This window comes from Camelus ferus, chromosome 10, assembly GCF_009834535.1.
Source record: "Camelus ferus isolate YT-003-E chromosome 10, BCGSAC_Cfer_1.0, whole genome shotgun sequence".
NCBI classification, from domain to species: Eukaryota; Metazoa; Chordata; class Mammalia; order Artiodactyla; family Camelidae; genus Camelus; species Camelus ferus.
The window spans coordinates 46,579,138-46,605,446 of NC_045705.1; the positions used below are offsets into that span (position 1 = coordinate 46,579,138).

At 45.3% G+C, this 26,309-nt stretch overlaps 1 protein-coding gene and 1 long non-coding RNA gene across 4 annotated transcripts in view; one reads left to right on the forward strand and one right to left on the reverse strand.

Annotated features, from left to right (window-relative positions):
• Nucleotides 1-1,890: 1,890 nt before the first annotated feature.
• LOC116666428 lies at nucleotides 1,891-16,790 on the reverse strand. Its single transcript, XR_004323275.1, has 3 exons — nucleotides 15,987-16,790; nucleotides 4,764-5,071; nucleotides 1,891-2,962 (listed from the first exon to the last, which is right to left on the reverse strand). It is a non-coding gene; the product is annotated as an uncharacterized LOC116666428 (long non-coding RNA).
• Nucleotides 15,733-26,309, forward strand: part of PLEKHA7 (pleckstrin homology domain containing A7) — a 190,515-nt gene continuing 179,938 nt past the window's right edge. For 2 of the 3 annotated variants that reach the window (XM_032488931.1, XM_032488932.1), the window contains exons 1-3: nucleotides 15,734-16,038; nucleotides 16,155-16,231; nucleotides 16,320-16,377. In XM_032488931.1, coding sequence (XP_032344822.1) covers nucleotides 15,953-16,038; nucleotides 16,155-16,231; nucleotides 16,320-16,377 — 221 coding nt within the window. In that variant the 5' untranslated portion in view covers nucleotides 15,734-15,952. Of the gene's footprint in view, nucleotides 16,039-16,154; nucleotides 16,232-16,319; nucleotides 16,378-26,309 lie in introns of all 3 variants that reach the window. The other variant, XM_032488929.1, reaches the window with a different exon arrangement.

Here is a 26,309-nt window from a genome sequence, read left to right on the forward strand (position 1 = left end):
GGACTTATTTCTTCCTATTTTCTCAAAGCAGCCTGGAGTGTGACACTCTCAACTCTATGGAAGGACAGGTCTCTGACCTTTGAAAGCAAGATAAAGAATGGGTGAAGCTGGAAAGGGAAAGTCATTTGGGCGGGTGTGTGATGGACCTGGAGTGCAGGTCAGGCTGGTCACTGAGGAAACTGAACCGGGATTTGGGAATGTGGTCAGTTAGCTGTTCAGGTGATGAGACTGAGGTCCCCCCTACCTACCCAGGCGAGGAGCCTGGGTTGGGGAGTCTGCAAATAGCACAGTCAGGATGGAACCCAGGCTGTCAGTAGTCTGAGCCCTGTTTTCCCCATCAATGCACTGCCCCCAAGGGGTGCTGTGTGAACTTCGGAAGTCTCACTGCCCTGCTGATCCTTACTAGAAAAGAGGAGTTTGGACCAGGTAGGCTTCCCTGGCTATGCCATGCCAAGTTCTGGAAGCAGGTGAAACGGTTCAAGTCTCCAGCACCTCTAGAAGAGAGGCCCGGGGACAGGAAGGATGAGTGTTTCCAGTCCTGACTGAATCACTTTTTCTTACATTAGAACAGATTCCTTTCTGGGCTGAAGGTTGGAAACTCAGGTGCACCCATGCGTCATCTCCTAGGCTCTGCCTAGCCTGCCCATTTATTCATTCAGCAACACTCTCTAAAGCTTACGATGGCCCTGGCCCCTCCTCTCTCCTCTCTTATCCAGCTATCCATCCATCCAACCAGTCAACAAATAGTTATTGAACTATGTCAGCTGCTATTTTAGGGTTTGGGATACAACAGCGAACAAAACCAAACATAGTCCCTACTCTCATGGAGCCTACATAGTTTTGAAGGGGAGAGGTATTAAGCAAATAATCACTATACAGATGTAGATGTCAACCACAGAAGTGCTGCAAAGGAGACTAAAGGAGACATGCCTGGTGCTGTGAGAGCCAACATGGTGGGGTGGGGGTGGGGGCAGAGAAGGCCTCCCTGAGGAGGTGGCTCTTGAGCTGTTATCTGACGTAAGGGGGAGTGGAGTTGGGGGTATGTAGTGGACATTCCAGGCACAGGAAATAGCCTGTACAAAGGCCTTGTGGCAGAAGGGAGCCCAGTGAGTGGGGGAGGGAGAGTGGGGCAAAGGAGGAAGGACAGGACACAGGGGCCAGACTCACAGGACTATAGGCCTTTGAAAGGAACTGTCTTTTCTTTAGAGCAACAGGGATAAAGGGTTTTCATTGGGGAGTGACATGATCAGCTTTACATTTTGAAAATATTCTGGCTGCCTGCTGAGTGAAGAGTGGACAAGGGTTGGTAGAAGGGGAACTGGACCTGGTGAATTTGGGAGACCAGAGAGAGGAGGCCAGAGTCCAGAGGAGAGATAACTGTGGCTTGGCCTAAGGGGTCAGAGTAGAGATGGAGAAGAATGGACAAATTAGAGAAGTATCTGGAAAGTAAATCTGTCCAGACTTGGGGTTGGGTTGGACATGGGGTATAAAAGAGAGAGAGTTATGAGAGATGACTGCCAGTCTCTGGCATGGGCAAAAGGAAGGATGGTGGGTCATTTGTGAAGACAGGGAACACTGAGGGAGGGGCGGGTGTGAGCAGCACATTATGAGTTCAGTTTTGGAGATGTTGAGTTTGAACTGTCTTTAAGATACCCAGTTGGCGAGGCCAAATAACAACACTTCCTGAGCACTTAGGCGTGCTAGGTGTTGCACCAAGGGCGTTGTAAGTATCATGTTGTTTAATCCTCACAAGGCATCAACATCTTCATTTTTCAAAAGACACTGAGGCGCAGAAAGGGAGAGCAGGCGGGCCGCTGGACAGACTAGCCTGAAGCTCAGAAGAAAGCTCTGCGCTGCAGACGTAAAGGTTTCCAGGAGGAGTAGAAATTGAACCCATGGTCAAATGAAACTGCCCACAGAGAGACGTGCCCAGCTTCTTCCCTCTCTTCTCCTTACCCACCTCGAGTTGGGCTCCCCTCAGGCCTGCTGTCCCATGCTGGGCAGGACATGGGGTGCCTGGATCCACCCTAGGTGTGGAGACTGTCTGTGTCAAACTATTCATTGTCCCCTCAAGAGGTGGGGTCTCACTGCCCTCCCCATCAATCTGCCAGGCCCATGACTTGCTTATAATTAACAGAATTCAGAGAAGTAACACTTTAGGACTTAGAAGCTAGGGCAGAAAAGGCCTGGTTACCTAGGACACTCATGCTTGGGGTAGGAAGGCCAACCCTGAGGCCTCCAACCCACGAGAGAGCCGAGGCCACTTGCAGAAGCCATGCACAGGTGGTCCGGAAAACAACCACACTGGAGGCCCAGGAGGCAGCCAGTAGTAGCCCCCGGCACGTGGGTGAGGTTATCTCCACGTGATTCCTGCCCTCAGCCCGTGAGGCCCCCCAGCCACTGAATCTGCTCAGCTGAGGCCCCAGACATTCTGGAGCAGAGACAAGCCATTCCTGCCATGCCCTATCTGAATTCTTGACCTACAGGAACCTTGAGAACAATACAATGATTGTCTTAAGGCATTAGATATTGGGATAACTTGTTTCACAGCAAAAATAACAGGAACATTTACTAAGGACGGGGAGGCTGAGTTTCTACAGCTTCAAGGCTGTTCGAGGGACAGGGCAGCGGCTTCCCGGCCTTTCTCCACGCACCACCCTCCCAGTTCTCACCTCACCTCACTCTGAACAGGCGTCCGTGGATGTGTCTGTCTGCCCTATCAGACAGGCTGTAAGCCCTGCCTGGGCAGGACGGCAGGACCTTCCTGGTTGCCTCGAGTCCTCGGTGCCCAGCACGGAGCCTGACACGGAGAGAATCAGAAAGTGCTCGCTGGGGACGTGCAGCCTGCAGTTGGTCTGATGTTTCTTTCACCGGAAGTGGGGATCTCAAACCCCTTCCAAGGACACGGGGGTGCTGGACGGAAGCTCTTGCTGGCTGCCTCACACAGAGACAGAGGATTGGGCTGAAAGCAATTTTTCGGAAAGCATTCTCGTGAATACAACATTTTGATTGAAACAATGATTTGATTGAAAATGAATATTCCCCAGTTGCTGGGGTTTTTTTCCTACAGTGTCAGTTATCATCCTTCATAGATAATTTTCAACCCTCTAATAGTTTTAATGCATTTTTGCCTATTTTCAGGACTTTTCAGGACTTTACCCCTAATTATTTGTAATTGGTTTTAGCCTACTTTACTGTGTTTGAATATCTGAAATAGTTGGAATTTGCAGCTGCCTGAAGGTCTCACTGATGAGGAGAATGCTTGGGACCGTGGGCTCAGAATCACAGGGGAGGAACGCCAGAGGGGGCCCTTTATTGGGGTGTTCACTTTGTGTGAGGATAAGCTGAGGCTCTGAGAAGGAAGGAGCTTGTCCCGGGTCACACAGTGAGGGGACAGTGAGGACTATCCAGGCTCCTGGCCTAGTGCCCTTTCCCCTCTGTTCCTGTTCCAGGTGTGAGCAGAAATGGTCCCTAAGGCAGGACTATGGGAGTTGTTTAAATCTCCCTTTTGCACGTCTAGTTTCTGATGTTTATGTAACAGTGTGAATTGCTCTGGGCACAAGAAAAAAAAACGAACAGTAAAAGAAAGAATAAAGAATTTGATGAAAGGTATCTCACCTAAAGCCCTCGCCCAACCCTGACACACATGTACACACAGGCAGTACTACTGCCCTCACGTACAGCGCTGCCTCTCCAAAGACTATGGCCTTTAGGGACATTCTAGACTTAGGGTCACACAGATCCCAGCTCTGAGCCCCAAGGTCCAGGGAAAGGCAGTATGTTCTGGTGCACAAATCCCTGGGCCCTGTCCACCCCAGGGAGGTGGGGAGCAGATGCTAAGAGGGAAGAGGTGGACCCTAGAGATTTAGAGGGACAGTGAGCCCCAGGAGCCCCACCAGGGACCAGCAGGAAGCTGGCCCTAGGCTCAATGAGTCCTGCTGAGAATGCCCCTGGGGGTCCCCAGGCTCCATGCAGGAGAATTTCCCTCAGGTTCTGAAGGAGGAGAGTAGGAAAGACACTTTAGGTTTGTGTGGAGAGATGACCAGTATAGAGCTAGGGAGGCAGGAATTAAGAGGTCAGAATTGCCAGAGGTGAGGATGGGGACTAGACACTCCGTGCAGGCAGGCGGGACAGTGTCTGTTTTATGTGAATAGCTGTATCCTTAGAACCGTGCCTGGCATACAGTGTGCATGAAATTAATACATATTGACCAAATGTACAGACGGAGATACCATTGCGTGGGGGAAGGGAGGGAAGGAAAGGGATGGCAAATTTTGAGTGGAAGACAAAAAAGAAAGGAATTTTTATTTATCGGCACCTACTATTTTGGGGTTAATGGACTAATAATAAGCTCTTTAAATTCATGACCTCTTTTTTCAAGTTAGTTTTTTAATTGAAAAAATAGTACATGCTTAAGGTTAAAAAATACAAAGCAAAACAAAAATTTAAAAATACGTCTCACTCTCATACCAGCCCTGAATCCTCAGAGGCTAACAATGGTTTTTGCTTATCTTTGTAGAAATATTATATGCGTATCCCTTGAGGGTCCCTCCTGCATCTTTGAACCTCCAGACTCAGATTAGAGCAGCATTTCTTAAAGTGTACTCTGGGACCGCTTTCAACAGACTCACCTGGTAGGGATACCACTTACTAAAATGCAGAATTTCAGGCTTCACGTAGAGCCCTCAGAATCAGGGTGAGGGAATCCCTGATCTTCTGCCCCAGGCGATTTTGATCCCCACCAACATTTGAGAAGCACTGACCTGACTCACACATCACTTCATGGGGAGATGGCCCAGACAGCTCTCGGTACAAATCTAGGCTCCACTATTTCCTCATCGGGTGACCTTGACCCTGGGTGAAGCACTTCACTTGTTGTCTTAGTTGGCTCCGGCTGCCATAACGAAGTAGCGCAGGCTTGGTGCTTAAACAACAGAAATGTATTCCCTCACAGTCTGGAGGCTGTAAGTCCAGGATCCAGGTACGAGCAGGGTTAGTTTCTGGGGAGGCCTCTCTTCCTTGCTTGCAGACGGCTGTCTTCTCCATGAGTCCTCACATCTTTCCTCTGTACCTGGGAAGAGAGTGAGGTCTGGTCTCCCTCTTCTCATAAGGATACCAGTCCTAACGGATTAGGGCCCCACCCTTATGACCTCAGTTAATCTTAACTACTTCTTTAAAGGCCCCGTCTCCAAATACAGCCACATAGGGGGTCAGGGCTTCAGTATATGAATTTGGGGGCACAGGGACACAATTCAGTCCATACGCTTCTTATTCCTGCCTCCTCCCCAAATCTGGAGTCTTCCTACTCAAGGCAGGTCTCTCCCATTTATTCAAGTCATGTTTTATAAACTTCAGTAAGGGACACAATTCAGTCCATACGCTTCTTATTCCTGCCTCCTCCCCAAATCTGGAGTCTTCCTACTCAAGGCAGGTCTCTCCCATTTATTCAAGTCATGTTTTATAAACTTCAGTAATAATTAGGAGTTTTCTTCATATGAAACTTTCATAGTTCTCATTAGTCTATTACTAAATATTTTAATATTTAATTTTTGTTTTTTAACCTTTATACCCTCAACTTTTTACTTGGGAAATTTTCCAACCTACAGAAAAGTGGCAAAATATACAGTGAATACCCATACACCTAGATTCACCAATTGTTAAACTTTTGCCACATTTGCTTTATCTTTCTCCATGTATCTGTATATATATTTTTCCTGAACCATTGTCTTCAGGCTCCTGTAGTGCTCCCCTAGCAGCTCGAGGGCAGCAATGGTCTTCTGGTATTTAAAGGTATTATCCCCCAGTATTGAGAATTCTTGAGGGGAGGGACCATGGTGTCTGTCTACTGCCAATAGATGTTCAATAATAAGAGAAGTGGCATGTCCAAGTTCACACGGCTTAATGAGGGGCAGCACCAGAATCACATGCACGACTGTCAGACCCCAAAGTCCATGCTCCGCCATCACACCACCCTGTCTACTTGATAGTAACAGCAGACTTTTCACTGGAGAATACTGCATTATTGGTTATCTGGAAACTGAAAATTCTTGGGCACATGTTTTGTTGACTGAATCACATTTTAATTCATCTTTGAACATAAACTATTTTGCATTTAAGGTGATTGCTTAGTGCCATGTACATTTACAGAACTGTCTAGTATAAACTAAAATCCTTCCCCAGGGCCAGTCAAGGGAAATAGCCTCTGGATGACAGCTTCTCTTATTGCAGATGCTGGTGGTGATTTGTCCTAAAAAAATTAGGTTGGAAAGGGCCTTGGACAGGTGTAGAGAGGTGTTTGAGTCTAGGCTACATTGTAACTAGCCACACAATCTTAGGTGACCCACTTGCCTTCAGTGGGCCTCAGTGTCTCCTCTGAAAATGGGGATAAATACTCTTGCCCTGCCTACCTCCTAGAGATGCTGCGATCAGAAGAGGGGGGAAAGCACACAAACCTTCTGTGTTTTAAATCCATCATAAATTCCATTCTTCTCCAATATTTGTAATTGTACCCAGCTGAGGATCATGTAAAACTTAAAAAAAATTCATTACTTTGTTTTTATAAACTGAAAAATTTGCCATGACTAGGCAATAACTGACTGGGAAAAATTCATGTCTTGTTTTGATCAATCACAGGAAGTATCAATCCAGAATAGAATTGGCATCACATCTTTGCGCTCCAAGTCAAATGTTACTTCTTAGCCTGTAGAATGCCTTTCTTTAATTATTTAAAATAAAAAATGAGAAGGAGGGAGGATATAGCTCAAGACGCAGGGTGCATGCTTAGCATGCATGAGGTCCTGGGTTCAATCCTCAGTACCTCTATTAAAAAAATAATTAAAGTAAGCCTAATTACCTCCCCCCAAAGAAAATTGAAAAAAGAAAAGAAAAGAAAAGAAAAAAAGAAATAAAATAAAATAAAAAATGTGAAAAAGAATTCTTTAGGGCCTGATACCTTGGGGTCATCCATGGTGCTTATGAATCTTGGGTGTACTTTAGAATCACCTGGAGAGATTTAAGTTCATACCAATGCCACCAATGCCAACTGTATTGCTTGGGGTAGGGCACAGGCATTTTTGTTAAAGCTCCCAAGTAATTCTAATGGGCAGTAAGGCCTATAGGTACATGACAGCGTGACATGAAAAAGCTTAAACAGGGGGAAGGGCAAAGATGGCAGAGTAGGAAAACTCTGAGCTCCCCTCCTCCCACGGGCACAGTAAATTACAACTATTTACACAGCAATTATTGATGAGAAAGGTCTCAAGTCTAGCAGAAAAGTTCTTCTACAACTAAAGATATGAAGAAGGAACAAGACAGGTAGGAGGGGTGGAGACATGGTGTAGTCAAGACCCTCAGGTGGGTGGCTCACAAATGGGAGGATAATTACAGCTGTGGAGGTTCTCCCCAGGGAGTGAGGGGTTGGAGCCCCAGGGCATCAGGGTCTCCAGCCTAAGGGTCCTGCCCTCTTCCTGCACCAGGAAGACAAGCTCCTAAAACATTTGGCTTTGAAGGCCAGCAGGGCTTACTTTTAGAAGAGCCAGAGGGCTGTGGGAAATAGAGACTCCACTCTTAAAAGGTTACACACAAAATCACACAAAGTTTGACAGAAAGGCAAAAGCTAAAAAGAGTTTAGTGCTGAGTTTAGCTCTGCAAGAAATGTTAAAGGGACTTCTCTTGGCAGTAAAGACAAGATCACAACTAAAAATATGAAAAGTAAGAGAGGAAAAATCTCATTTGTAAAGGCAAATATACAGTAAAGATAGTAAATTAACCAAGTATAAAGCTAGAGTAAGGTTAAAAGACAAAAGTAGTAACATCTATTTCCACAGTAATTAGTTAAGAGATACACAAAACAAAAAGATGTAAAATATGATGTCAAAAATGTTAAACGTGGGGTGTAGTAGTGAAGTAAAAATGCAGGTTTGTTAAAATGCATTAAAAGTTAAGAGATCAGCACTTTAAAATAATCACATATATATGAAGATTGCTATATATGAATCTCATAGTAACCACAAACCAAATGTCTATAATAGATACACACACACACACACACACACACACACACACACACGAGAAGGGAATCCAAACAACACTAAGAATAGTCATCAAATCACAAGGGAAGGGAGCAAAAGAAGAAGAAAGGAACAAAAAAGAACTACAAAAACAACCCCCAAATCAACAAAATGGCACTAAGTATATACCACTCCTGGGTATTTACCCCCAAAAATAAAAGCACTAATTAGAAAAGATACATGCACCCCTATGTTCACTGCAGCATTATTTACAATAGCCAAGATATGGCAGCAACCCAAGTACCCATCAATAGATGACTGAATAAAGATGTGTATATACATACAATGCAATATTACTCAGCCGTAAAAAGGAATGAAATCTTGCCATTATTGACCACATGGATGGACCTATAGGGTATTATTTTATATGAAATAAGTCAGACAGGGAAAGACAAATCCTATGTGATTTCACTTATATGGGGAATCTGAAAAACAAAACAAATGAACAAATAAAACAAAACAAACAGTTATAGATACATAGAACAAACAGGTGGTTGCCAGAGCGGAGGGGAGCAGAGGAGGAGAGAAATAAGTGAGGGAGATTAAGAGGTACAAATTTCCAGTTGCAAAATAAATGAGTCATGGATATGAAATGTACAGTATACAGAATATAGCCATTAACTATGTAATATCTTTGTATGGTGACAGATGGTAACTAGACTTACTGTGGTGATCATTTTGAAATGTGTAGAAATATTGAATCACTATATTGTACAACAGGAACGAACATAGTGCTGTAGGTCATTTATACTTTAAAAACAAACAAACAGACTCATAGAAGAGATCAGATTTGTGTTTAGCAGAAGTGGGTGATGGGAGGAAGCGGAATTGGATGAAGGAATCAAAAGGTACAATGGTCACTAAACTTATTGCAGCAATCACTCCATGATGCATGTAAGTCAAATCATTATGCCTTAAACTTGTATAGTGCTATGTGTCAATTATATTTTAATAAAACTGGAAGAAAGAAAAGGAAAAAGCTAGAGCTGCACTGTCCAATTAAAATATGTGAACCACAAAGGTGAGCCAATATATATGTAACTTTATATGTAACTTTAAATTTTGTAGTAACCACTATTTTAACAATATATTTTACATAACCCAATATACCCAAAATATTATTTCAACATGTAATCCCTATAAACAATTATATTATTATTTTTTTTTATGAATGAGGTATTTTAGATTTTTCATACTAAGTCTTGAAAATCTGCTGTGTACTAGGGGGGAAGGGTATAGCTCAGTGGTAGAGTACATGCTTAGCATGCATGAGGTCCTGGTTTCAATCCCCAGTACCTCCATTAGAAAAAAAAAAAGTTAAATAAATAGCCTACTTACCTTCCCCCCTCCAAAGAAAAAATTAAATAAATAAATAACGAAAATCTGCTGTGTACTTTACACTTAGGGCACATATCAAATTTAGACAGTGCAGGCTAGCCATAATTCATGTGGTCAATGGCTACTGTTTGGGGTAGTACAGAGCTAGAATATATAATATAAATATTTTTGCTAATAATTCATTGGATTATATTACTAGTACTTGCAAGAATTTCTAAATCTTATAAGGACAATTATATGCATGCATTGTTTTTATGGTTGTTTTTACATTTACAGGTTTAACTTTGAAACAAAGTTGTTACAGGATTGGCTATCTCTCAGTAAAGCTTTGTAGTTTCCATCACATAGGTTTTATACATCTGTTTTGCATATACTTTTTCATTAGGGTTATTCCTAAATTGTTTATGTGTTTGCTACTGTTATAATGGGGAGAATTCAACAGGTTATTAAACTATTAATTTTGTAATATCATCTTGGTCTTGAATTCCCTTATTAATTCTAAGCGTTTAGGGTTGTTCTCCATGTTTTAAGGCATTATGCCATATTATCTGCAAATAAAGGTAATTTTATTTCTTTCCCAATACTTAAATCTTTTATTTCTGTTTCGGGTTTGATTGTATTGGTAAGAAATTCTGAAACAACATTAAATAATAGCATTACCATAGGTATGTTTGTTCTTTTTAAAAAATGTTTATTGTAATGAGCATGTCTTTAAATATTTCATTGTTAAAGAATGTTTGTATATGTCTCAGAAGTATACTCTCAATAGAAACATATGGTTATCTGTAATTTTCTGGCACATTTCTTAAACTTTTTATTTTGAGATAATTGTATATTGCAAACAAGTTTGCAAAGACAGTAAAGAGGTCTCTATTTACCCTCCACCCAGTTCACCAGTGGTTACATCTTACGTAACTACAGGACAATATCAAAATTAGAAAAGTGTGTGTGTTTGTATCATTCTATAGTCTACAGAATACAGATTATATCATTCCATAGTCATTTTATTGATTTGTATAACGACTATTGCAATCAAGATAGAGAACTATTTTATCACTACGAAAATCTTCCTCATGCTGTTCCTTTACCCACATCTTTCCCCTTCCCACCACCATCTTTCCCCTTCCATCCCTTACCCTGGCAACCACTGATCAGTTTTCCATCCTCATAATTTTTAAAATTTGAGAATGTCATGAAATCATATAATATGTGACTTTATTAGATTGGCTTTTTTCATTCAGTATAATAATTTGAGATCCATTCAAGCTGTTGTATGTATCAGTAGTTTGTTCCTTTTTATTACCAGGAAGTATTCCATGGTATAGATGAACCACCATTTATTAAGCCATTCTACTACTGTAGGACATTTTGTTTGTTTCCAGTTTTGGGCTATTATAAAAAGCTGCTATGAACAGTCATGTACACGTTTTTATGTAGATATGTTTCATTTCTCTGGGACAAATGTCCATGAGTGAGACTGCTGGACATGTGGTAAGTAAATGTTAAGTTTTTTAGGAAATTGCCAAACTGTCTTCCAGGATGGCTATACTATTTCACATTCCATTAGCAATGTGTGAGAGAGACAGTTTCTCTGTACACTCATCAGCATTTGATATTATCATTGTTTTAAATTTTAGATTTGAAAATGATTTTACTTTTATTATTTTTTGTGATATTATAAAAATTTATTATAAACATAGAAAATATGTTAAGTATCTGTCACTGAACAAAAAATCAAAACAAATTATTTTGTAAAGAATAAAAGAGAAAAATACAGTGACTACTAGAAAGTCTTTCCAAAATTAAAAATTTCCTTCCCAATATACTCTTTTTTAAAATTATTGAAGTATAGTCAATTTATAATATTGTAGATTCTAACATAATTTTAAAAATGATGGCTTTCTCAAATACATCTTTTGGCATTTATTGAGATAATTTCAGGTATTTCATATTGGATCTCTTGATGAATTGTATTTTATCTGTAAGTATACACATGTATTTTCGCCTCAACATTGCATTTTATTTTGGGGAGAGGGCAGGAGGAGTATGGGGGAGAAAGCAAGGTCCCACTGGAGTCCCTTAAGTGTATGAAACTAGTAGTACAGGGATGAGCTGAGATGACCAGGCAGATTACATGGAAGGCCCCCAAGATTCTTCTTTCTACTGATTTCTATACTCTAATGAAAACATGACATATGTAAGTGCCTAGTGCATGGTATTCAATAAATGTCAGTTGCCTTTTCTAGCATGGTTCTCCACAGGCTAGGCTGTACTTAGGTATTATCATCCTTCTCCTTTCAGGGAATGAGGCTCACCTAGAGAACTAGGCAACTAAACATGCAGTACAGTGTGGGTAATGCAGTTGGCTGGCTCAGTGCAGTCTGTTTCCCCACCCTCTCTACTTCACTGTGCCAGGGAGGGACAAAGAGTAGTTTCCCCAGTGGCTGCCCAGGGTCCTAGCCAGCTTGTCTTAGCAGATTCCATGTGGAGGGCTGTGGGCTGCAGACTCAACTATATAATGTTGAATATAGTTCCCTGTGCTATACAGTAGAAACTTGTTTATCTATTTTATATATAGTAGATACTATCTGCTAATCTTGAACTCTCAATTTATCCCTTCCCACTCCTTTTATCCCCTGGGAACCGTAAGTTTGTTTCCTATGTCTGTGAGTCTGTTTCTGTTTTGTAAATAAGTTCATGTGTCTTTTTTTTCTAGATCCCACATATGAATGATAATCATATGGTGTTTTTCTCTTTCTGGCTTATTTCACTTAGAATGACGATCTCCAGGTCTATTCATGTTGCTCAAATGGCATTATTTTATTCTTTTTTATGGCTGAGTAGTATTCCATTGTATAAATATACCACTACTTCTTTATCTAGTCATCTGTTGATGGACATTTAGGTTGTTTCCATGTCTTGGCTATTGTAAATAGCGTTGCTATGAACATTGGGGTGCATGTATCTTTTCAAATTAGAGTTCCCTCCAGATATATGCCCATGAGTGGGATTGCTGGATCATATGGCAAGTCTATTTCTAATTTTTTAAGGAATCTCCATACTGTTTTCCATAATGACTGCACCAAACTACATTCCCACCAGCAGTGTAGGAGGGTTCCCTTTTCTCCACACCCTTGAAGAAGGTCTCTTTGAGCTCATTTGGTGACCTATGAGCTTCATGAACTTGGATATCCAAATCTCTTCCCAGATTTGCAAAGTTCTCTGCCATTTTCTTTAAATAAGCTTTCTGCCTACTTCTCCCTCTGGAACTCCAATAATTCACAAATTATTTCTTTTGATGGTATCCTACAGATCATGTGAGCTTTCTTCATTTTTTTTCATTCTTTTTTCTTTGTTCTCTTCTGATTCAATAATTTCAAAATTCCTACTTTCTAACTCACAAACTCTTTCTTCTTCTTGATCCATTCTGATGTTGATGCTCTTTTGCATTTTTAAAAATTTCACTCATTGTATTCTTACCTCCAGAATTTGTTTTTTTTGTTTCTAATGTACATTATAATTCAATAGCTGTACACACTACAAAGTGATTACCTATTTAATTATTTTTTATGATTTCTGTCTCTCTGCTGAACTTCTCATTTTGTTAATATATTGTTCTCCTGATTTCAATGAATTGCCCTTCTGAATTTTCTTGCAGCTCATTGTTTCCTTAAAACAGCATTTTGAATTATTTATTGGATAAATTGCATATCTCCATGTCTTTAGGAGTGGTTACTGGAAGGTTACTGTAATCGTTTAGTGGTATCATGTTTTACTGATTTTTCATGTTCCTTGAAGTTTTGAGTTGCTGTCTTTGCATTTGAAAGAGCAGTGCTCTCTTCCAGTTTTTATTAACTGCCCTCTTCAGTGCATCCAAACTTGTATTTTTTTGCTCCAGTGGTGTGCTGGGACTTCACACCAAACCTGGACTTCCACAAAGACCCTCTTGTCTGTGGGTGACTTTCTAAGACAGTGTTTTCCAGGGCTCCTGCACCAAGTCTGAGAGGGGCTGAAGCTGGTTCATGGGCCCCTTAGGGTCCACAGCTGGGACCCAAGTCTGTATACCTAATTGTCTGAAGCATGTGTGGGTGAGATCTCCTCCTGGGTCCCTTGGCACATGGCGCTGGATCCCACAGTTCCCACAAAAGCACTCTTGTCCCTGGATGGATGCCATATTGTTGTTGAAGAGGGAACACAAATGAAGGGTATCTTGTTCAGCTATGATGCACCCTATGTGTTAATAGCAGCATACCACATACACAGTTCTACATTTTGCATTTCACTTAATATCTCAGAGATTATTCTATATCAGTACATAGAGATCTAGCTCATTCTTTTTAACAGCTGCTATAGCATCCCACTGTAGGAGTATGACGTAATTTAACTCATTTTTAAAACTGAGGAGTAACTGACGTATAACATTATTTTAGTTCCAGGCATACAACACAATGATTCAGTATTGTATATATTGCAAAATATCAGCACAATAATAATAGTCTAGTTAACATCCATCACCACATAAACCCATTCTTTTGGGATAGATACTTAGGTTGTTTTTCATCTTTTGTAACTATTGACAGTGCTGCAGTGAATACTCTAGTACACATATGTTTCTGTGCCCCTGTGTAAGCATTAACAGTAGGATAAATTTCTAGTAGTGGAATTGCTAGGTCAAAAGAGACATGCATTTAAATTGTAATAGCTGTTGCCAAATTGCCTTCAAAGAGACAACCATCTTATAGTCCCACCAACAGTGAACAAGAATGTCTTTCCCTACGATGTGCATTTCTGCCAATCTGATAATAAAAAACAGTATCTTACCTTAATTTTAATCTGCATTTCTCCTATTACGAGGGAGTTGACTATTTTTTCATTTGTTTCAAAGCCACTTGCATTACTTTTCTGTGAACTGTGTGTTCATGTCCTTTGCCCATTTAATGCATTCTTTTAAATTAATGTTTAACAACAAAGACACTACTTTTCCCTTGTCATTTGCTCAAGAATTTCGTCAAAGGCAGGAGGCCCTCTCAAGCAGGTTTCAAGGTCCTCCACAATCATACCAACTCTCTCTTTCTAACTCATATCAGCCCCATTCCCCAATACACTGTGTGTTCCCAAGGAAGGGCACCTTTATGGTCTCCTTAACATCCCATACCCCTCCCACAATCCCGTGTTTGCTCTCCCATCCCTCCCTTCTCAGGTGCTCTCTTCCCACTCAAATCTGACCAGTCCTTCAGTATCCAACTGAATTCCACCTGTCTGGGGTGCCTTTCTGAATCTAGCCTACAGTCTCACTTTCCCCCTCAAAGGCTGGGGCTGACATCTCCCAGAGCCCAGCTTCGTCTCTGTCCATGCTCAGTGTGCAGGGCTGTCAGTGTGGAGTGTGTTTCATGCACTCGTCCAGCATTTATTGACTGCATACATGAGTTTGGCGCTATTCCAGGCACTGGGGATACGGCTGTGTATGAGACAGACCAAGGCCCTTCTTCACATCCAACTGACATTTTACTGGTGTGTGTGTTAATATACAACAAGAAGGCAATTTAAAAAAACCACAAATAATAACTGTCAAAGTGCACACATGTAAAGAAATAGATAGTAAGTGGAGGACGGGAATGGTTTCCTTTGGACAGTGAGGTCAGGGTAGGGATCCTCCAGAGGCTGAGACAAGAGCAGAGACCTGAATATGAGAAGGCAACAGCCATGTAAAGAAGCTTCCAGAGCCCCCAATAGAGGCCCCACCTGTAGGGTCTGTTCTTCTAAAGATGGATGAGATGCAGCTCAGCTCTCAGCACCTCTCTGTCACTTGACAGGAATTAGAGGCAGAAGCCTTTGATTCCTGCCACTTCAGGGCTGTGTGTCTGTGTGTCGGGGAAGGACCTGCGCCCTCCTGCTTCACATGCCAGGTGCAAACTTGGGAAAATGAAATCACGCCAGACCTGGGGTTAATAAGAGCACCTACTACGTGCCAGGGTCCAGTTAAGCACTTTACACCATTTCTATTCCACTTAATCTACAGAATAATCCCGTATAGTATTTATTACTAACTTTGTTTTACAGAAAAAGAAACCGAGGCTCGGAATATGGAAGTAACCTGTTTAGGTTATTAGAAAGTACAGTTCCGGGAGAGAGCTATGTCGTGGGGGTCCGGTGGGGTTTACCGACTCATTCGGGGAGCACCATGTTTCAGGAGTTTGCCCGCTGCGCCCCGAAGATGGCCCCCGCCCCTCTCGAGCCTCGGGGCCTCAGGGGCCAAGGGGCGCGCGGCGGGCTGGGGGCGGGGTAGGCGCGGGGACAAAGGCCGCGGCGACCGCGCTCCGGCGGGCCGGTGCGGCGGCGAACTCCGGCGGCGGCGCCGGGACTCCGCACGCCCGGGACCCGGCCGTGCACCCGCGTCCGGAGGAGTCCGCGCCGTGATAGAGCGCCCCGGGACGCCGCTGGGGCCCGCGCAGGCTGAGCCCGCCGGCCCGCCGCCCGCACCGCCCTCTCCCCCGCCTTCTCCCTCCCGCCCCGCGGCGGCCGCGGCGGCTCCGTGCGCGGCGAACATGGCGGCGGCGGCGGTCGGGCGGGACACTTTACCTGAGCACTGGTCCTACGGCGTGTGCCGGGACGGCCGCGTCTTCTTCATCAAGTGCGGCGCGGGAAAGCGGGGACGCGGGCTAGGGCGTGGGCCGGGCAGGGGTGTGGGGCCGGGCGGGCGCCCCCGGAGCGGCGGCGGCGCTAACAGGTGCACCTCTCTCCCCGCAGTGACCAGCTCCGCTGCACGACCTGGCTGCACCCGCGCACCGGGGAGCCCGTCAACTCCGGCCACATGATCCGCTCAGGTGGGCGCGGGGCCGGCGGGGTGGGGCGTTCTGGGGGCGCGCGCCTGAGCGGCCCAAGTTTGACTGGACTTTCCTCGCGTTTCCGCAGACCTGCCCCGCGGCTGGGAGGAAGGCTTCACAGAGGAGGGCGCCAGCTACTTCATCGAGTGAGTGACCCGGACTCCGCGACCGCACCTGTGCCCAGCGGTCCGACCCGGTTCCCGCCGCGCCCCCGCCCCGTTCCCTCTTTTCCCGCTCGGGTCCTGGCGCGTTGGCCCGCACTGCGTCGTCGCCGCGCTTCTGTAGCGGTGTTTTGTGCCTGAGTTGTGTGGCGGGCTCCAGTGGGTGCGCAGGGTGAGGGAGGGGCCTCATCGTCGTGGGGGAACCCGGGCGGGGGTCAGAATTCGGCCCGCTGCGGGAACTGCGCCCTGGACGCGGCGATTGGGCGGGATTTCGGCGCTGGTGTGATGGGCCGGACACACCTCCGCCGCGGGGTCTCGGGCTGCGGGGAGCCTGGCGGGTGCCGGCACCGGGATGGGTGGGGTGGGGAGAGCAGAAGTAGGAGTTTCGTCCGGGGTCCGGTAACTAGGTTGGGGAGAGGGGAAAAGAAACAAAGCTTATCTCGTCTGGGGGACTTTAACTTCGGCCGCGTTCTCTGGGATGGTGGGGGGGAGTTGGAACCGCACCCCCAACTCCTATGTAGCGCGGGCCTGCGGGGGAGAGGTGGGGATGGGGAGGGCAACCAGTCAGCCAATAACATTCCTCGAAGACTCCTTGTCTCTTCGGCTGGTGTTTTACAGGGACAGTCTCACCTCCACTAGTCAAGCAGTAGCTTTTCCGCAAAAGCCCGGGAGCATCGCCCTACTCGTCAGGAACCCTAGACCTAGGTCTGTAGAAATGAAATTCAGGGACAGTAAGTTATAGCGCTGTGCTGACGCGAACACTGCTGTAGTCTCTACTTGCCTACTCCGGGCTTGTACCTGGGTTGCAGCGTTTCTCAGCAACCCTCTGCCTGCTGGCCGGTGAGCTCATGAGGTCAGAAACTGCTTTTGATCCTTTACCCCAGTGCCTGGCGCAGAGTAGGCAGAGAATGTTTGTTCACTGAATGAATAAACTAGCCAGAGGATGGATGGTGTTGTATTTTGGAGGACTGTGAGTCAGAATTACTTTCCTCAATAACTTGAAAAAAAAAAAAAAAACAACAACCCACTGCTAGTCAGTATGGAGCAGCATATTCGAAGCTCAGATGGTCCTAGAAAATCCCAGAGCCTCCCTCCCCAGTTTGGGCTCAGGCAGGATGGTTGAAGCCCTGATGGATGAGATTTATAGAAATGAGCCCTAGCACTGTGGCTGTGGTCCTGCTGTTGTGCCTCACATTGGTGTTTGAGAGAGAAGTTGGGGATCAGGCTGGGACCTCTCACCTCTCGGTCGGTGGCCCTCTCAGGCTCATAACTGCATCCGCTGATGTTTCTAAGATTTCTCCTGCATGCCACACATTGTTCTAGGCATTGGGACTACAGAATTGAATGAGGCAGACGCTGGTCTGGGTGCTCATGGAGTTGGCAATTGAGTAGAAGGGAGGGAGCAGAAAAATAAGCAAAAAAACCAAACAAGAGTAATGTCAGATAGTGATAACTACTATATGAAAATTAAAATAAAGTGATATGATACCAAGTAATTGGGCGGCTTGGTCAGATAAGGAGGTCAGTGATGGTGTTTCTGAATAGACGAACTTTTAAGGTAAAATTTGAATGACAAGAAGGAGCCATCCTTGTGTTGATGAGGTGGCAAAGCAGCTCCGGAAGAGGGAAACAGCCAATGCCTGGGCTTTAAGGCACCAAAGAGCTTCAAGTTTAAGGAACGGAAAGGCCAGCGTGGCTGGAGTGCAGTGAACAAGGGAGAAAGTGGCAGAAGAGGTTACAGACAGGAGACAGCTGAATGCTGTAGGGCTTTGTGAACCAGGGTTAGGAGTTTTCAAACTTTATTCTAAGCTCCGTCAGAAGTCACTGCAGGGTTTTGAAAGGGGAATGATGTGATCTGACTTGCATTTTTAGAATGGTCAGTCACTCTACCTGCTCTAGAGTGGGCTGTAGGTGGGCAACTGTAGGGATAGTAGTAGGAGATTGTTGCAATATTCCAGGCACGAGTTAATGACAGCTTGACTGAGGTCATAGCACCTGAGATGGAGAGAAGTGGTCAGAATCCAGCTTGGTGATTAGGATGCAGCTTGTGAGAGAAAGAGAAGGGTCATAGATGACTCCTAGGGGCTTGAGCACCTGAGTGGATGGTGCTCATATCATTGAAATGGGAAGGCTGGGAGGAGCAGGTTTGGGGTGGGGGAGAGCATGAGATCTTGTTTTGCCATGTTACATTTGAGATGTGAATTTATCCTAGTTAGATATATGAATCTGAAACCCAGGGGAGAGGACTGAAGAGGTACATTTGGGTATTATAGGTGTGATTCAGGGTCACAGGATTAGATGAAATCACCTGGGAAGAGAATGTAGACAGAAAAGAGAAGATGACCAAAGCCCTGGGTTGGGGAGAGAGGCAGCTCCAGCAAAGGGGACTGAGAAGGAGTAAGAAGCTGGGAGAAAACCCTGGAGAATGAGGGACCCCAGAGCCTAAAGGGCAGAACCTGACTGGAACAGGTGGAAGAGAACGTATGGGGTGAGGAAATGGAATCAGTAGGTAGAAGGAATCTTTCATGTGGTTTTAATACGAAGTACAGTTGAGGAACTAACAGAACTAGAGAGGGTGTGTGTGGGAGGATTGAGGGTGTCCTTTTTTAGAGGGAGATCGTAGAGCATGGTTTGTTTGGATGAGAATGATCCAGTAGAGATGGAGAAATAGATGATGCAAGGAACAGGTGGGCCAGCTGCTGGAGCAGGGTTTCTGAGAAGGTGGGAGGGAAGAGATCCAGAGCTTTAAGTCTCACTAGTTTCAGACGGGAACAGGGCATTTCATCCATTTGAGGGGAGGAAGGGCTGAGTGCCAGGGCTGATGCAAGGAGGTCAGGGTTGGTAAGGGGAGAGGTGGGTGTTCCTGTTCCTGTCTAATGGTTTCTGCCTTTTTCATGAGGTGTACTAGGCATCTTGGGCTGGGGGACTTCGGGGGTGTGTAGGACGCCAGAGTCACAGCCTCTCGACCTTCGTGTCTTTTGCTGACTCTTCTATGGTAACTGTGTATCGAGTCCCTGGTGATCGTCTTACAGCAAACCCTGGCTCCCTACCCCCCAGGGCCTTGGCTGAGTCCTCCCAGACCTGAGGGAAAGCAGTATGTGACAGGGTCCCCTGCTGTCAAAGGCGAACCACGTGGGGAAGCTGAGACCCTGCGACAGCTGATTATATTTCCTACTACCTCCGTGACAATTTCTTGAGAGACTTAAGGGTTTGGGATTAATCATTTTTTTCCGTACCTAAAAAATGTTTTGCTTCAGTCTGCTTTCTTAGATTTGCTGTGAGCATTTCTGAGTGTTTGGGGGTTTTCTTTTTTCTTTGTTTGTCCCTCCTGGAATAGGGCTCAGCTAGAGGGACAAAGCATGGGCACGGATGCTTTTCTTTTCCCCAGTGGATCCTTGGACTAGAAAGTTGTGTGAGGTTTTCAGGATGCATCAGTTACTGCTGATACTTAGCACATATTTGAATACTTTCCAAAGTCCACTTCTTGAAGCAGAAAATCTTGAGCTAAGGCAGGTGGATTTTAGTTTTGATTTCTGCACTTTTGGCTCAGTTTTGGATTAATTCGGGATAAAACATGTAAGGAGTATACTCCTGGGTCTCCCAGTTCTGGACGGGGCAATGCTATATGCCCTAAGAAGACTTCTTGTATTCTAAAACTTCTCTACTTTTCCATGAATGCCTTAGCCAGCTGGCAGGTTGTGACAGTAATTGTGAGAACAATGTCACTAAGAGCAGCAGCAGTAATAGTAGTAGCAATTACGTAATAGCCTCATCTTTTCAAGTCCTTGAAAAATGCCAGGAGCTGTTTTACAACTGTTTTCTGATTTAATTCTCACAACAATTTGACAAGGTCGGAACTGTTACCAGTCCCATTTTATCCATGTGGAAACTCGTATAATCCTGGGCATTCGGGCAGCAAGGGACAATTGGCTTTTTCCGGTACCTTTTCTTATTTGATCCTTCTAACAGCCCCTAGAAGCAGCAAAGCAGAGGTTATTCCATTTTTCAGATGATGAAGCTCTGGTCCATGAAGGTTCAGTGATTTGGCTGAGGTGTTAAAGCTGGGACTAGACTGTAGGTCTTCAGCCTCTAATATGGTCACCATGGTAGTGGTGGTGGCTCCTACCTCAGGTCGCAGGTGGGAGCCGGCATCAATACTTGAAGGAGACTTGTGCCACATGCCGTTGCTCTGAGTCAGGCCACCCAAGGCTCACGGGGCCAGACCCCTTCTTTGTTTTGTTGGGAGTTGAGGTGCCTTGGAAGAGCAGCAGCCCTTGGTGTCCCATGCTGACTGGAGATGGTGCACGTCTCTGATTAGTAAGAAATGGAAGACATTAATTATTACATAGTAAAAATAGTTTGGCAGACACAGCCTTTCAAACATGAAACCCATGAGGGAAAAGTTTTAGAAGAGGCCTTGGGAGCTAGAGTATTACAGTGGGCTGGTCTTCAGGGGTTTCATGGAACCCTGTGGTTTGGATTCTTCCTCCAGCGGGCTTTGAAAAGTCCTGAGTCGATAAGAAGGGTAAATGGCAGAGAGGAGGGGTCTTGGCTCCTCTGAGACTTCAGTACCCTGCCCAGTGCTGGGCACTGAGTAGGCACTTGGTATTTACTGAAGCAGATCAGGGGTAGAGGAGACTGGGTAAGGTGGAGGAAGCAAAGCAGCCAGGAATCACACCTGTCAAGGCTGGTGCCCGGACCGCAGGCTTCTTGGTTGCTGTCAAGATCAGCACTCAGAGCAGTTACCCGGCCTCCTCTGGCTTCTTCACCTCATAGTCTCATGCTCTGCATCTGGGGAATGTGGCGTCTGTTGGCCTTTAGACCAGGCCTTCCTCCTTCCTTGGTTGCCAGGCCTTGGTGTCTGCTGTCGCTCGGCTTCAGGGTCCCTGTGGGAAACAGCTGATTGCACAAGGTCTCTTCTAGCTTTATGTCTCTCAGTTTTAGCTTTGGAGCCTCCCAGGCCATCCTGTGTAAGTGTCATCCTCCAAGGGAAGGCAGTGAGGCTCTTGGGGAAGACATTTCTGAGGCTCAGAATAAGACCATGGAAGGTCCTGAGGCAGGACTGCCTGCGTGGTTTGCAGGACCCTGTAAAAAGAAAGTGCAGGGCCACTTGTTCAAAAAGCTGAAAAAAAGTGCCATTAAAGATATTAATGTGTAAACCTCTTTCCTTTCTTTTGCAGTCTTTGCCTCAACTTGTCATGACATTTTTATTTCCTATTTAATGTCATTCTAAGTTTAAAACAATTAAAAATTTAAATCATAACATAAATTTTATGGTTCATCTCTATATTGTACAGTATAAAGTTTTAAATGCAAACATCAGGGCATTGACCTCACAGGCTGAGTCACCACCACCACCTCCCACTCTGAGATACCACGAGGCAACAGCACTGGTGCTCAGGCCCCCGGACATGAATGAGGAGCAGCCATGCTGGTGGGGCTTGGGGCTCCAGGGGCCTGGCAGTGGGCAGTTAAGAACCTGTCCTAATGGGACAGGGTATGAAGACCAGGCATGAACCAAGGCTTCAAACCCTTTTGGAGTAATGCTAAATATCTAAGCTGTGTGTTTTTATATTCAGCAAACCCATTGTCCAGTCTGAAATTACAGCGAGAGAGGAGGAGTTGGGAGTGAAGGCTGTATCAAAGGTGACAGGATGTCCAGGTGGGGGCCCCAGTTGGCCACAGGCAGCAGGTGTAGAAGGCCCTTCGGGAAAGCCTGTGAATACTGGATGGCCCAGGAAGCTGCCCTCTTGAGGTTTAATTAAGCTATTACCCAAGGGACAGTCTTCCAGGCCACCTCTAGAGAGAAATGTCCTGTCTGCAATGCATTCCTCCCCAGACAAATGTTGAACTTCATGGTGCTGAAATTTGTCTTGTAGTGTGCCAACCTGTTAATTCAAGTATTTGTCGTCTCTCTCATTGAGGTACTGCTGGGAACAGCAGTTGCAGCAACTTTATTTTGAACCAGAAAGCAACAGTTCCACAAAGAATTTCTGGGAAACTAGCAGCTTACATCTATTTAGAAGGGAAATTCTGAAACCTTTTGTTGTCGAAGGTTAAGAAAAGGTTCTCCCAGCTTGGCAAGCTTTGGCATAATCCCACAATTTATATTTCACTTCCTGGTTGTTTCATCAAGGGTGAAAACTGGCTCATGGATTGAAACGTTGGGTCCTGTGCGAAAGGAACAAGAGAGGTGTTGTGTAGAGAGCTGGAGGATTAAGAGCCGTGATTTGTGCCGCGGTCTCAAAACCAACCCAGAAAAGATCTGGGAAAACCTCTTTAAGACAAACGGTGGCGAGTTGCTTTCTGAGGCTCTTTTTTTTTTTTTTTTTTTTTTTTTTTCAGAGAAAGAACAGGGGTGGGTGGTGAGGGTGTTACCCCCTCTTCCTGACTCCCATGCCATGCATGTACGGAGGGTGAGTGTGAGTTTCTTGTGAGTTAATGGCTTTCTCTCCATTCCTTTGGTGTTTATGGGAGTAAATTTTGGGCTTTCAAAATTGAGGACTTTGGAAAAAGGGGCTTATATTAAGAAAGCACTTCGTGATGTGGACTATTTGGTGATTTAGTGAGGTGCCTACTTTAGTTTTCTGTGTCTCTAGAAAAGAGCATGGGTGTTTTGAGTCTTTTTGCTCAATATAAGACAGCAGCATCTCAGCAAACGGGCAGGGTGTCTTCAGTAAATATTGGCACAGGGGAAAACATGGAGGAGTATGGTTTTATTTGTCTGTTGTTTTTAAGTGACTGTCAAAACATTTACTTGTCGATTTTCTGAACTGAAAAGTGTTTTGGGTTAATGATTTATTGTTTATGGAGTGCTTCATGAATATTATTTGGTTGGAGGCTCACAATTATGGCATTTTTAGGTGCAGAGATGTGGGCTCAGAGGGATGAAGTGACTTCCTGAAGTCATGTGCTACTTTAGCTCAGCCTTTTCAGGATTCAGGGAGGAGGATGGGCATGTTGTCTCAGACCAAGGCTTCTCAGACCAAAAGTTTAATGTCAAGAGGGTTAAGGCCAATTCACCTGGGAGACTGGGTGGCAGAAAACGTCCTCAAAATGGTCCTCTGGGCTGTACGTCTCTGAAGGAGGATGCGCAGGCTTCCAGGAAGACACCAGCAGCTGTTGTGACTTCAGTCGTCTCTTGTCTGGACTGAGTTGTGCCAGAACACCTTTCTCTCTCACTCCAGCCTATTCATGGTCATCTGGATGTTGGCCTGGCGGCAAGGTTGGTTTTTCTTGAAGCCCAAAGCACAGCAGGGCAACTTTGTCATGCAGAAAAATGTGTGGGGGTTGTTAGGTGGTGGTAGCCTGTGTAAAGAGGCAGTGAATAAGTGCATGGGCTCTAGAATCCGATTCCTGAGAGTCTAATTCAAGCTCCTCCATTTGCAGCTCCCTGACCCTGGCAGGTTACCTACTCCCTTTGAGCCTCACTTCCTCACCAGTAAAGTGGGGATAAATGTGATAAATACATGAATTAATTGATGAAAAGCGTTTAGCAAGTGACTGGCTCATAATAAGTACCCCAAAATGTGAGCCTCTCTTCTGTACATCCATTAAGCAATGAGATGTGACTCCTGGGTCCTAATTGTATTCAGCTGCTGCTGCAGGAGTCTGGTGCCCTTGGACTGGGGTTGCCTGGCTTATTAGGAGCATGCAAACTCTAGGACTCAACTCAGGAATTCGTTTGGATCAATAAAAACTGTGTAACCATTTTGTTTATTAAAAAGATGTTCTTGAAGCATTTGCTTTTAAGTGGTTGAGGAAAAAACTAAAAAATATGCATGTGTGTATTCAGGGGAGTGGACGATAGAGCAGATGGGGCAAAGTGTTAACAGTGGGTGAGTCTGGGTGAGGGGTATATGGATATTCTTTGTACTATTCTTGCAACTTTTCAGCACGTTTGAAATTTTTCCAAATAAAAAGTTATTTAAAAAAATTACACTATATAACCTTGTCCCACAAGGGCTATGCTGTCCCAAGGTCGTGGGTACCTTGTCCAGGCTGTGGGGACCTGAGGACCAAGAGCCCTGGGTAATGAGGTGTGAAAACGGCTCCTGGTTTGTCTCTTTCTGGGCATTTAGAGGGCTGCACAGATGTCTGATCCTTAATCTGGGCAGCCACCTGGTTATCGGCTCTCACTGCTGAAGGACGGACATTGTCTGGTGCTGCCTGGGCCACAGATGTCACAGTAATAATCTCCAGGGTGCTTGATAGTTGAAAAACACATACATTCCTTTTAGAAGTAGGTATTTTTATTATTTTATTGTCCTCCTTTTGCAGATCAAGCATTTGAGGTCAGGGGTCCGAGAAGAGTAAAAAGATCTCTTCAAGGCCAGAGCATCAGTGGGGGAGCTGGAACCTGAACCTGGGTCTTCTTGACTACAAATTTGTGCACTGTTTCTATCATGGTACAAGGTGTCTTCTGGCTCCCATCACCTCTCTTCTACCCTGAATCCTCCCTTTACAGTCTGTTCCCCAAAACTGGTCCTCAGTACCTTCCCTGATGACCCTGAGGCAGAAGCCTCCTTGGGCCTCCCTCAGAAAGTCCCCTGCAGGATAGAAGAGTGGTGGATGGGGTAGATGGTTCCCAGGCAGGGCAGTGGGTTGGATTCCTGGTGCTCTGGGGGAGTAGATCCCCCCGACTTCCCCCCCAGATGTCAGCTGACCACAGCTTAGGGGCTGATGAGCCTCTTAAGCCTGCTTAGAGCCAGGCTGTCTCTTTCAGGTTCTGCCAGAAGAGCGTTTCCAACATCACTGTTGGTGTTCTCAGGGTATTTCAGGGGCTTTTCCTGCCAAGGCAGAGCCCTCAGCCTCTTGAGGTCTGACAGCTTGAAGTTAGCATGCATTCTCTTCTAGCAGTTGCTGGCTACCTCCTGTGTTTCCCCAGAACACTGCAGTGCGCGGGGCAGGGGTGGGGGTGGTGGACAGTGTGCTTGAGGGATGAAGGGGACCGAGGTCCCCTTCCAGCTTTATACCCAGGCCCCTACCCTTGGGTGAAGTGGGAGATGAGATTATCTCCATCCTGGGAGCTGTGGAGGAAGAGCAACGCTTTAAGTTAATACAGTAACCTCTGCAATAATCCTGTCCTCTCCGAACCGAGTTGTCTGTGCATGTCCACAGATAGTGCCTGGCTGGAGGAGTGTTTAACCAGAGGCTGGATGGTTTTTGACCCAGGATTTATCCAGACTCTGATGAAGAATCTACTCTTATGTCAGTCTCCACACTGGCTGATGTGGAGAGAAACTGAGGTCACTGTCTCCACCCTCCAGCAGTGCCCAGTCCAAGAGAGGAGAGGGACACTGGGCAGTTTCATTATGGGTGAATGGGGCTGGTGGCCTGAGGAGGAAGCCCTAGGAAGCTTCAGGGGGTGAGTGTGAGGTAGCTGTGGAGAGGAGCAGTGGGCAGCCCGAGGCAGGAGGGGCCAGTGTAGGAAACACGAAGGAGCTGGGGGTGAGGGTATGTGAGTGCCTGTCTTGGAGAGGCCAGCACTGAGTTGAGTAGTAGGAAGTGGCTGGGCTTTAGGAGAGTGATGTAATCAGGGATTTTGCCTAGGGGTTCCCCAACCTCTGTGTCTGAGGGATGGTGCTGTGTGCTGGTTAAAAAATATGTATTCCAGAGTCCAAGTGCCTGGGTTGAAATGTTGGCTCTGCTGCCAGCTTGGGCAGGTCCCTCAAAGCTCTCTGTGTCTTCAAATGTTTCTTCATCTGCAAAATGGAGACAGGGAGTTACTGCTGATTTAGAACAGTAACTAGCAAATCGTACGTGCTGTATAACCAGCATTAGCTGTTAACCATTGTTCCTCCTACAAGGAAGCCCCCTTCTATGGTGGAATGTGTCACCATTGGCAGAAGTGCTTATTCTTTTGGGGGACTCTTCCCGAGATCAGACTAGCAGGAGGGAGAATTGTGCTTTCTTGT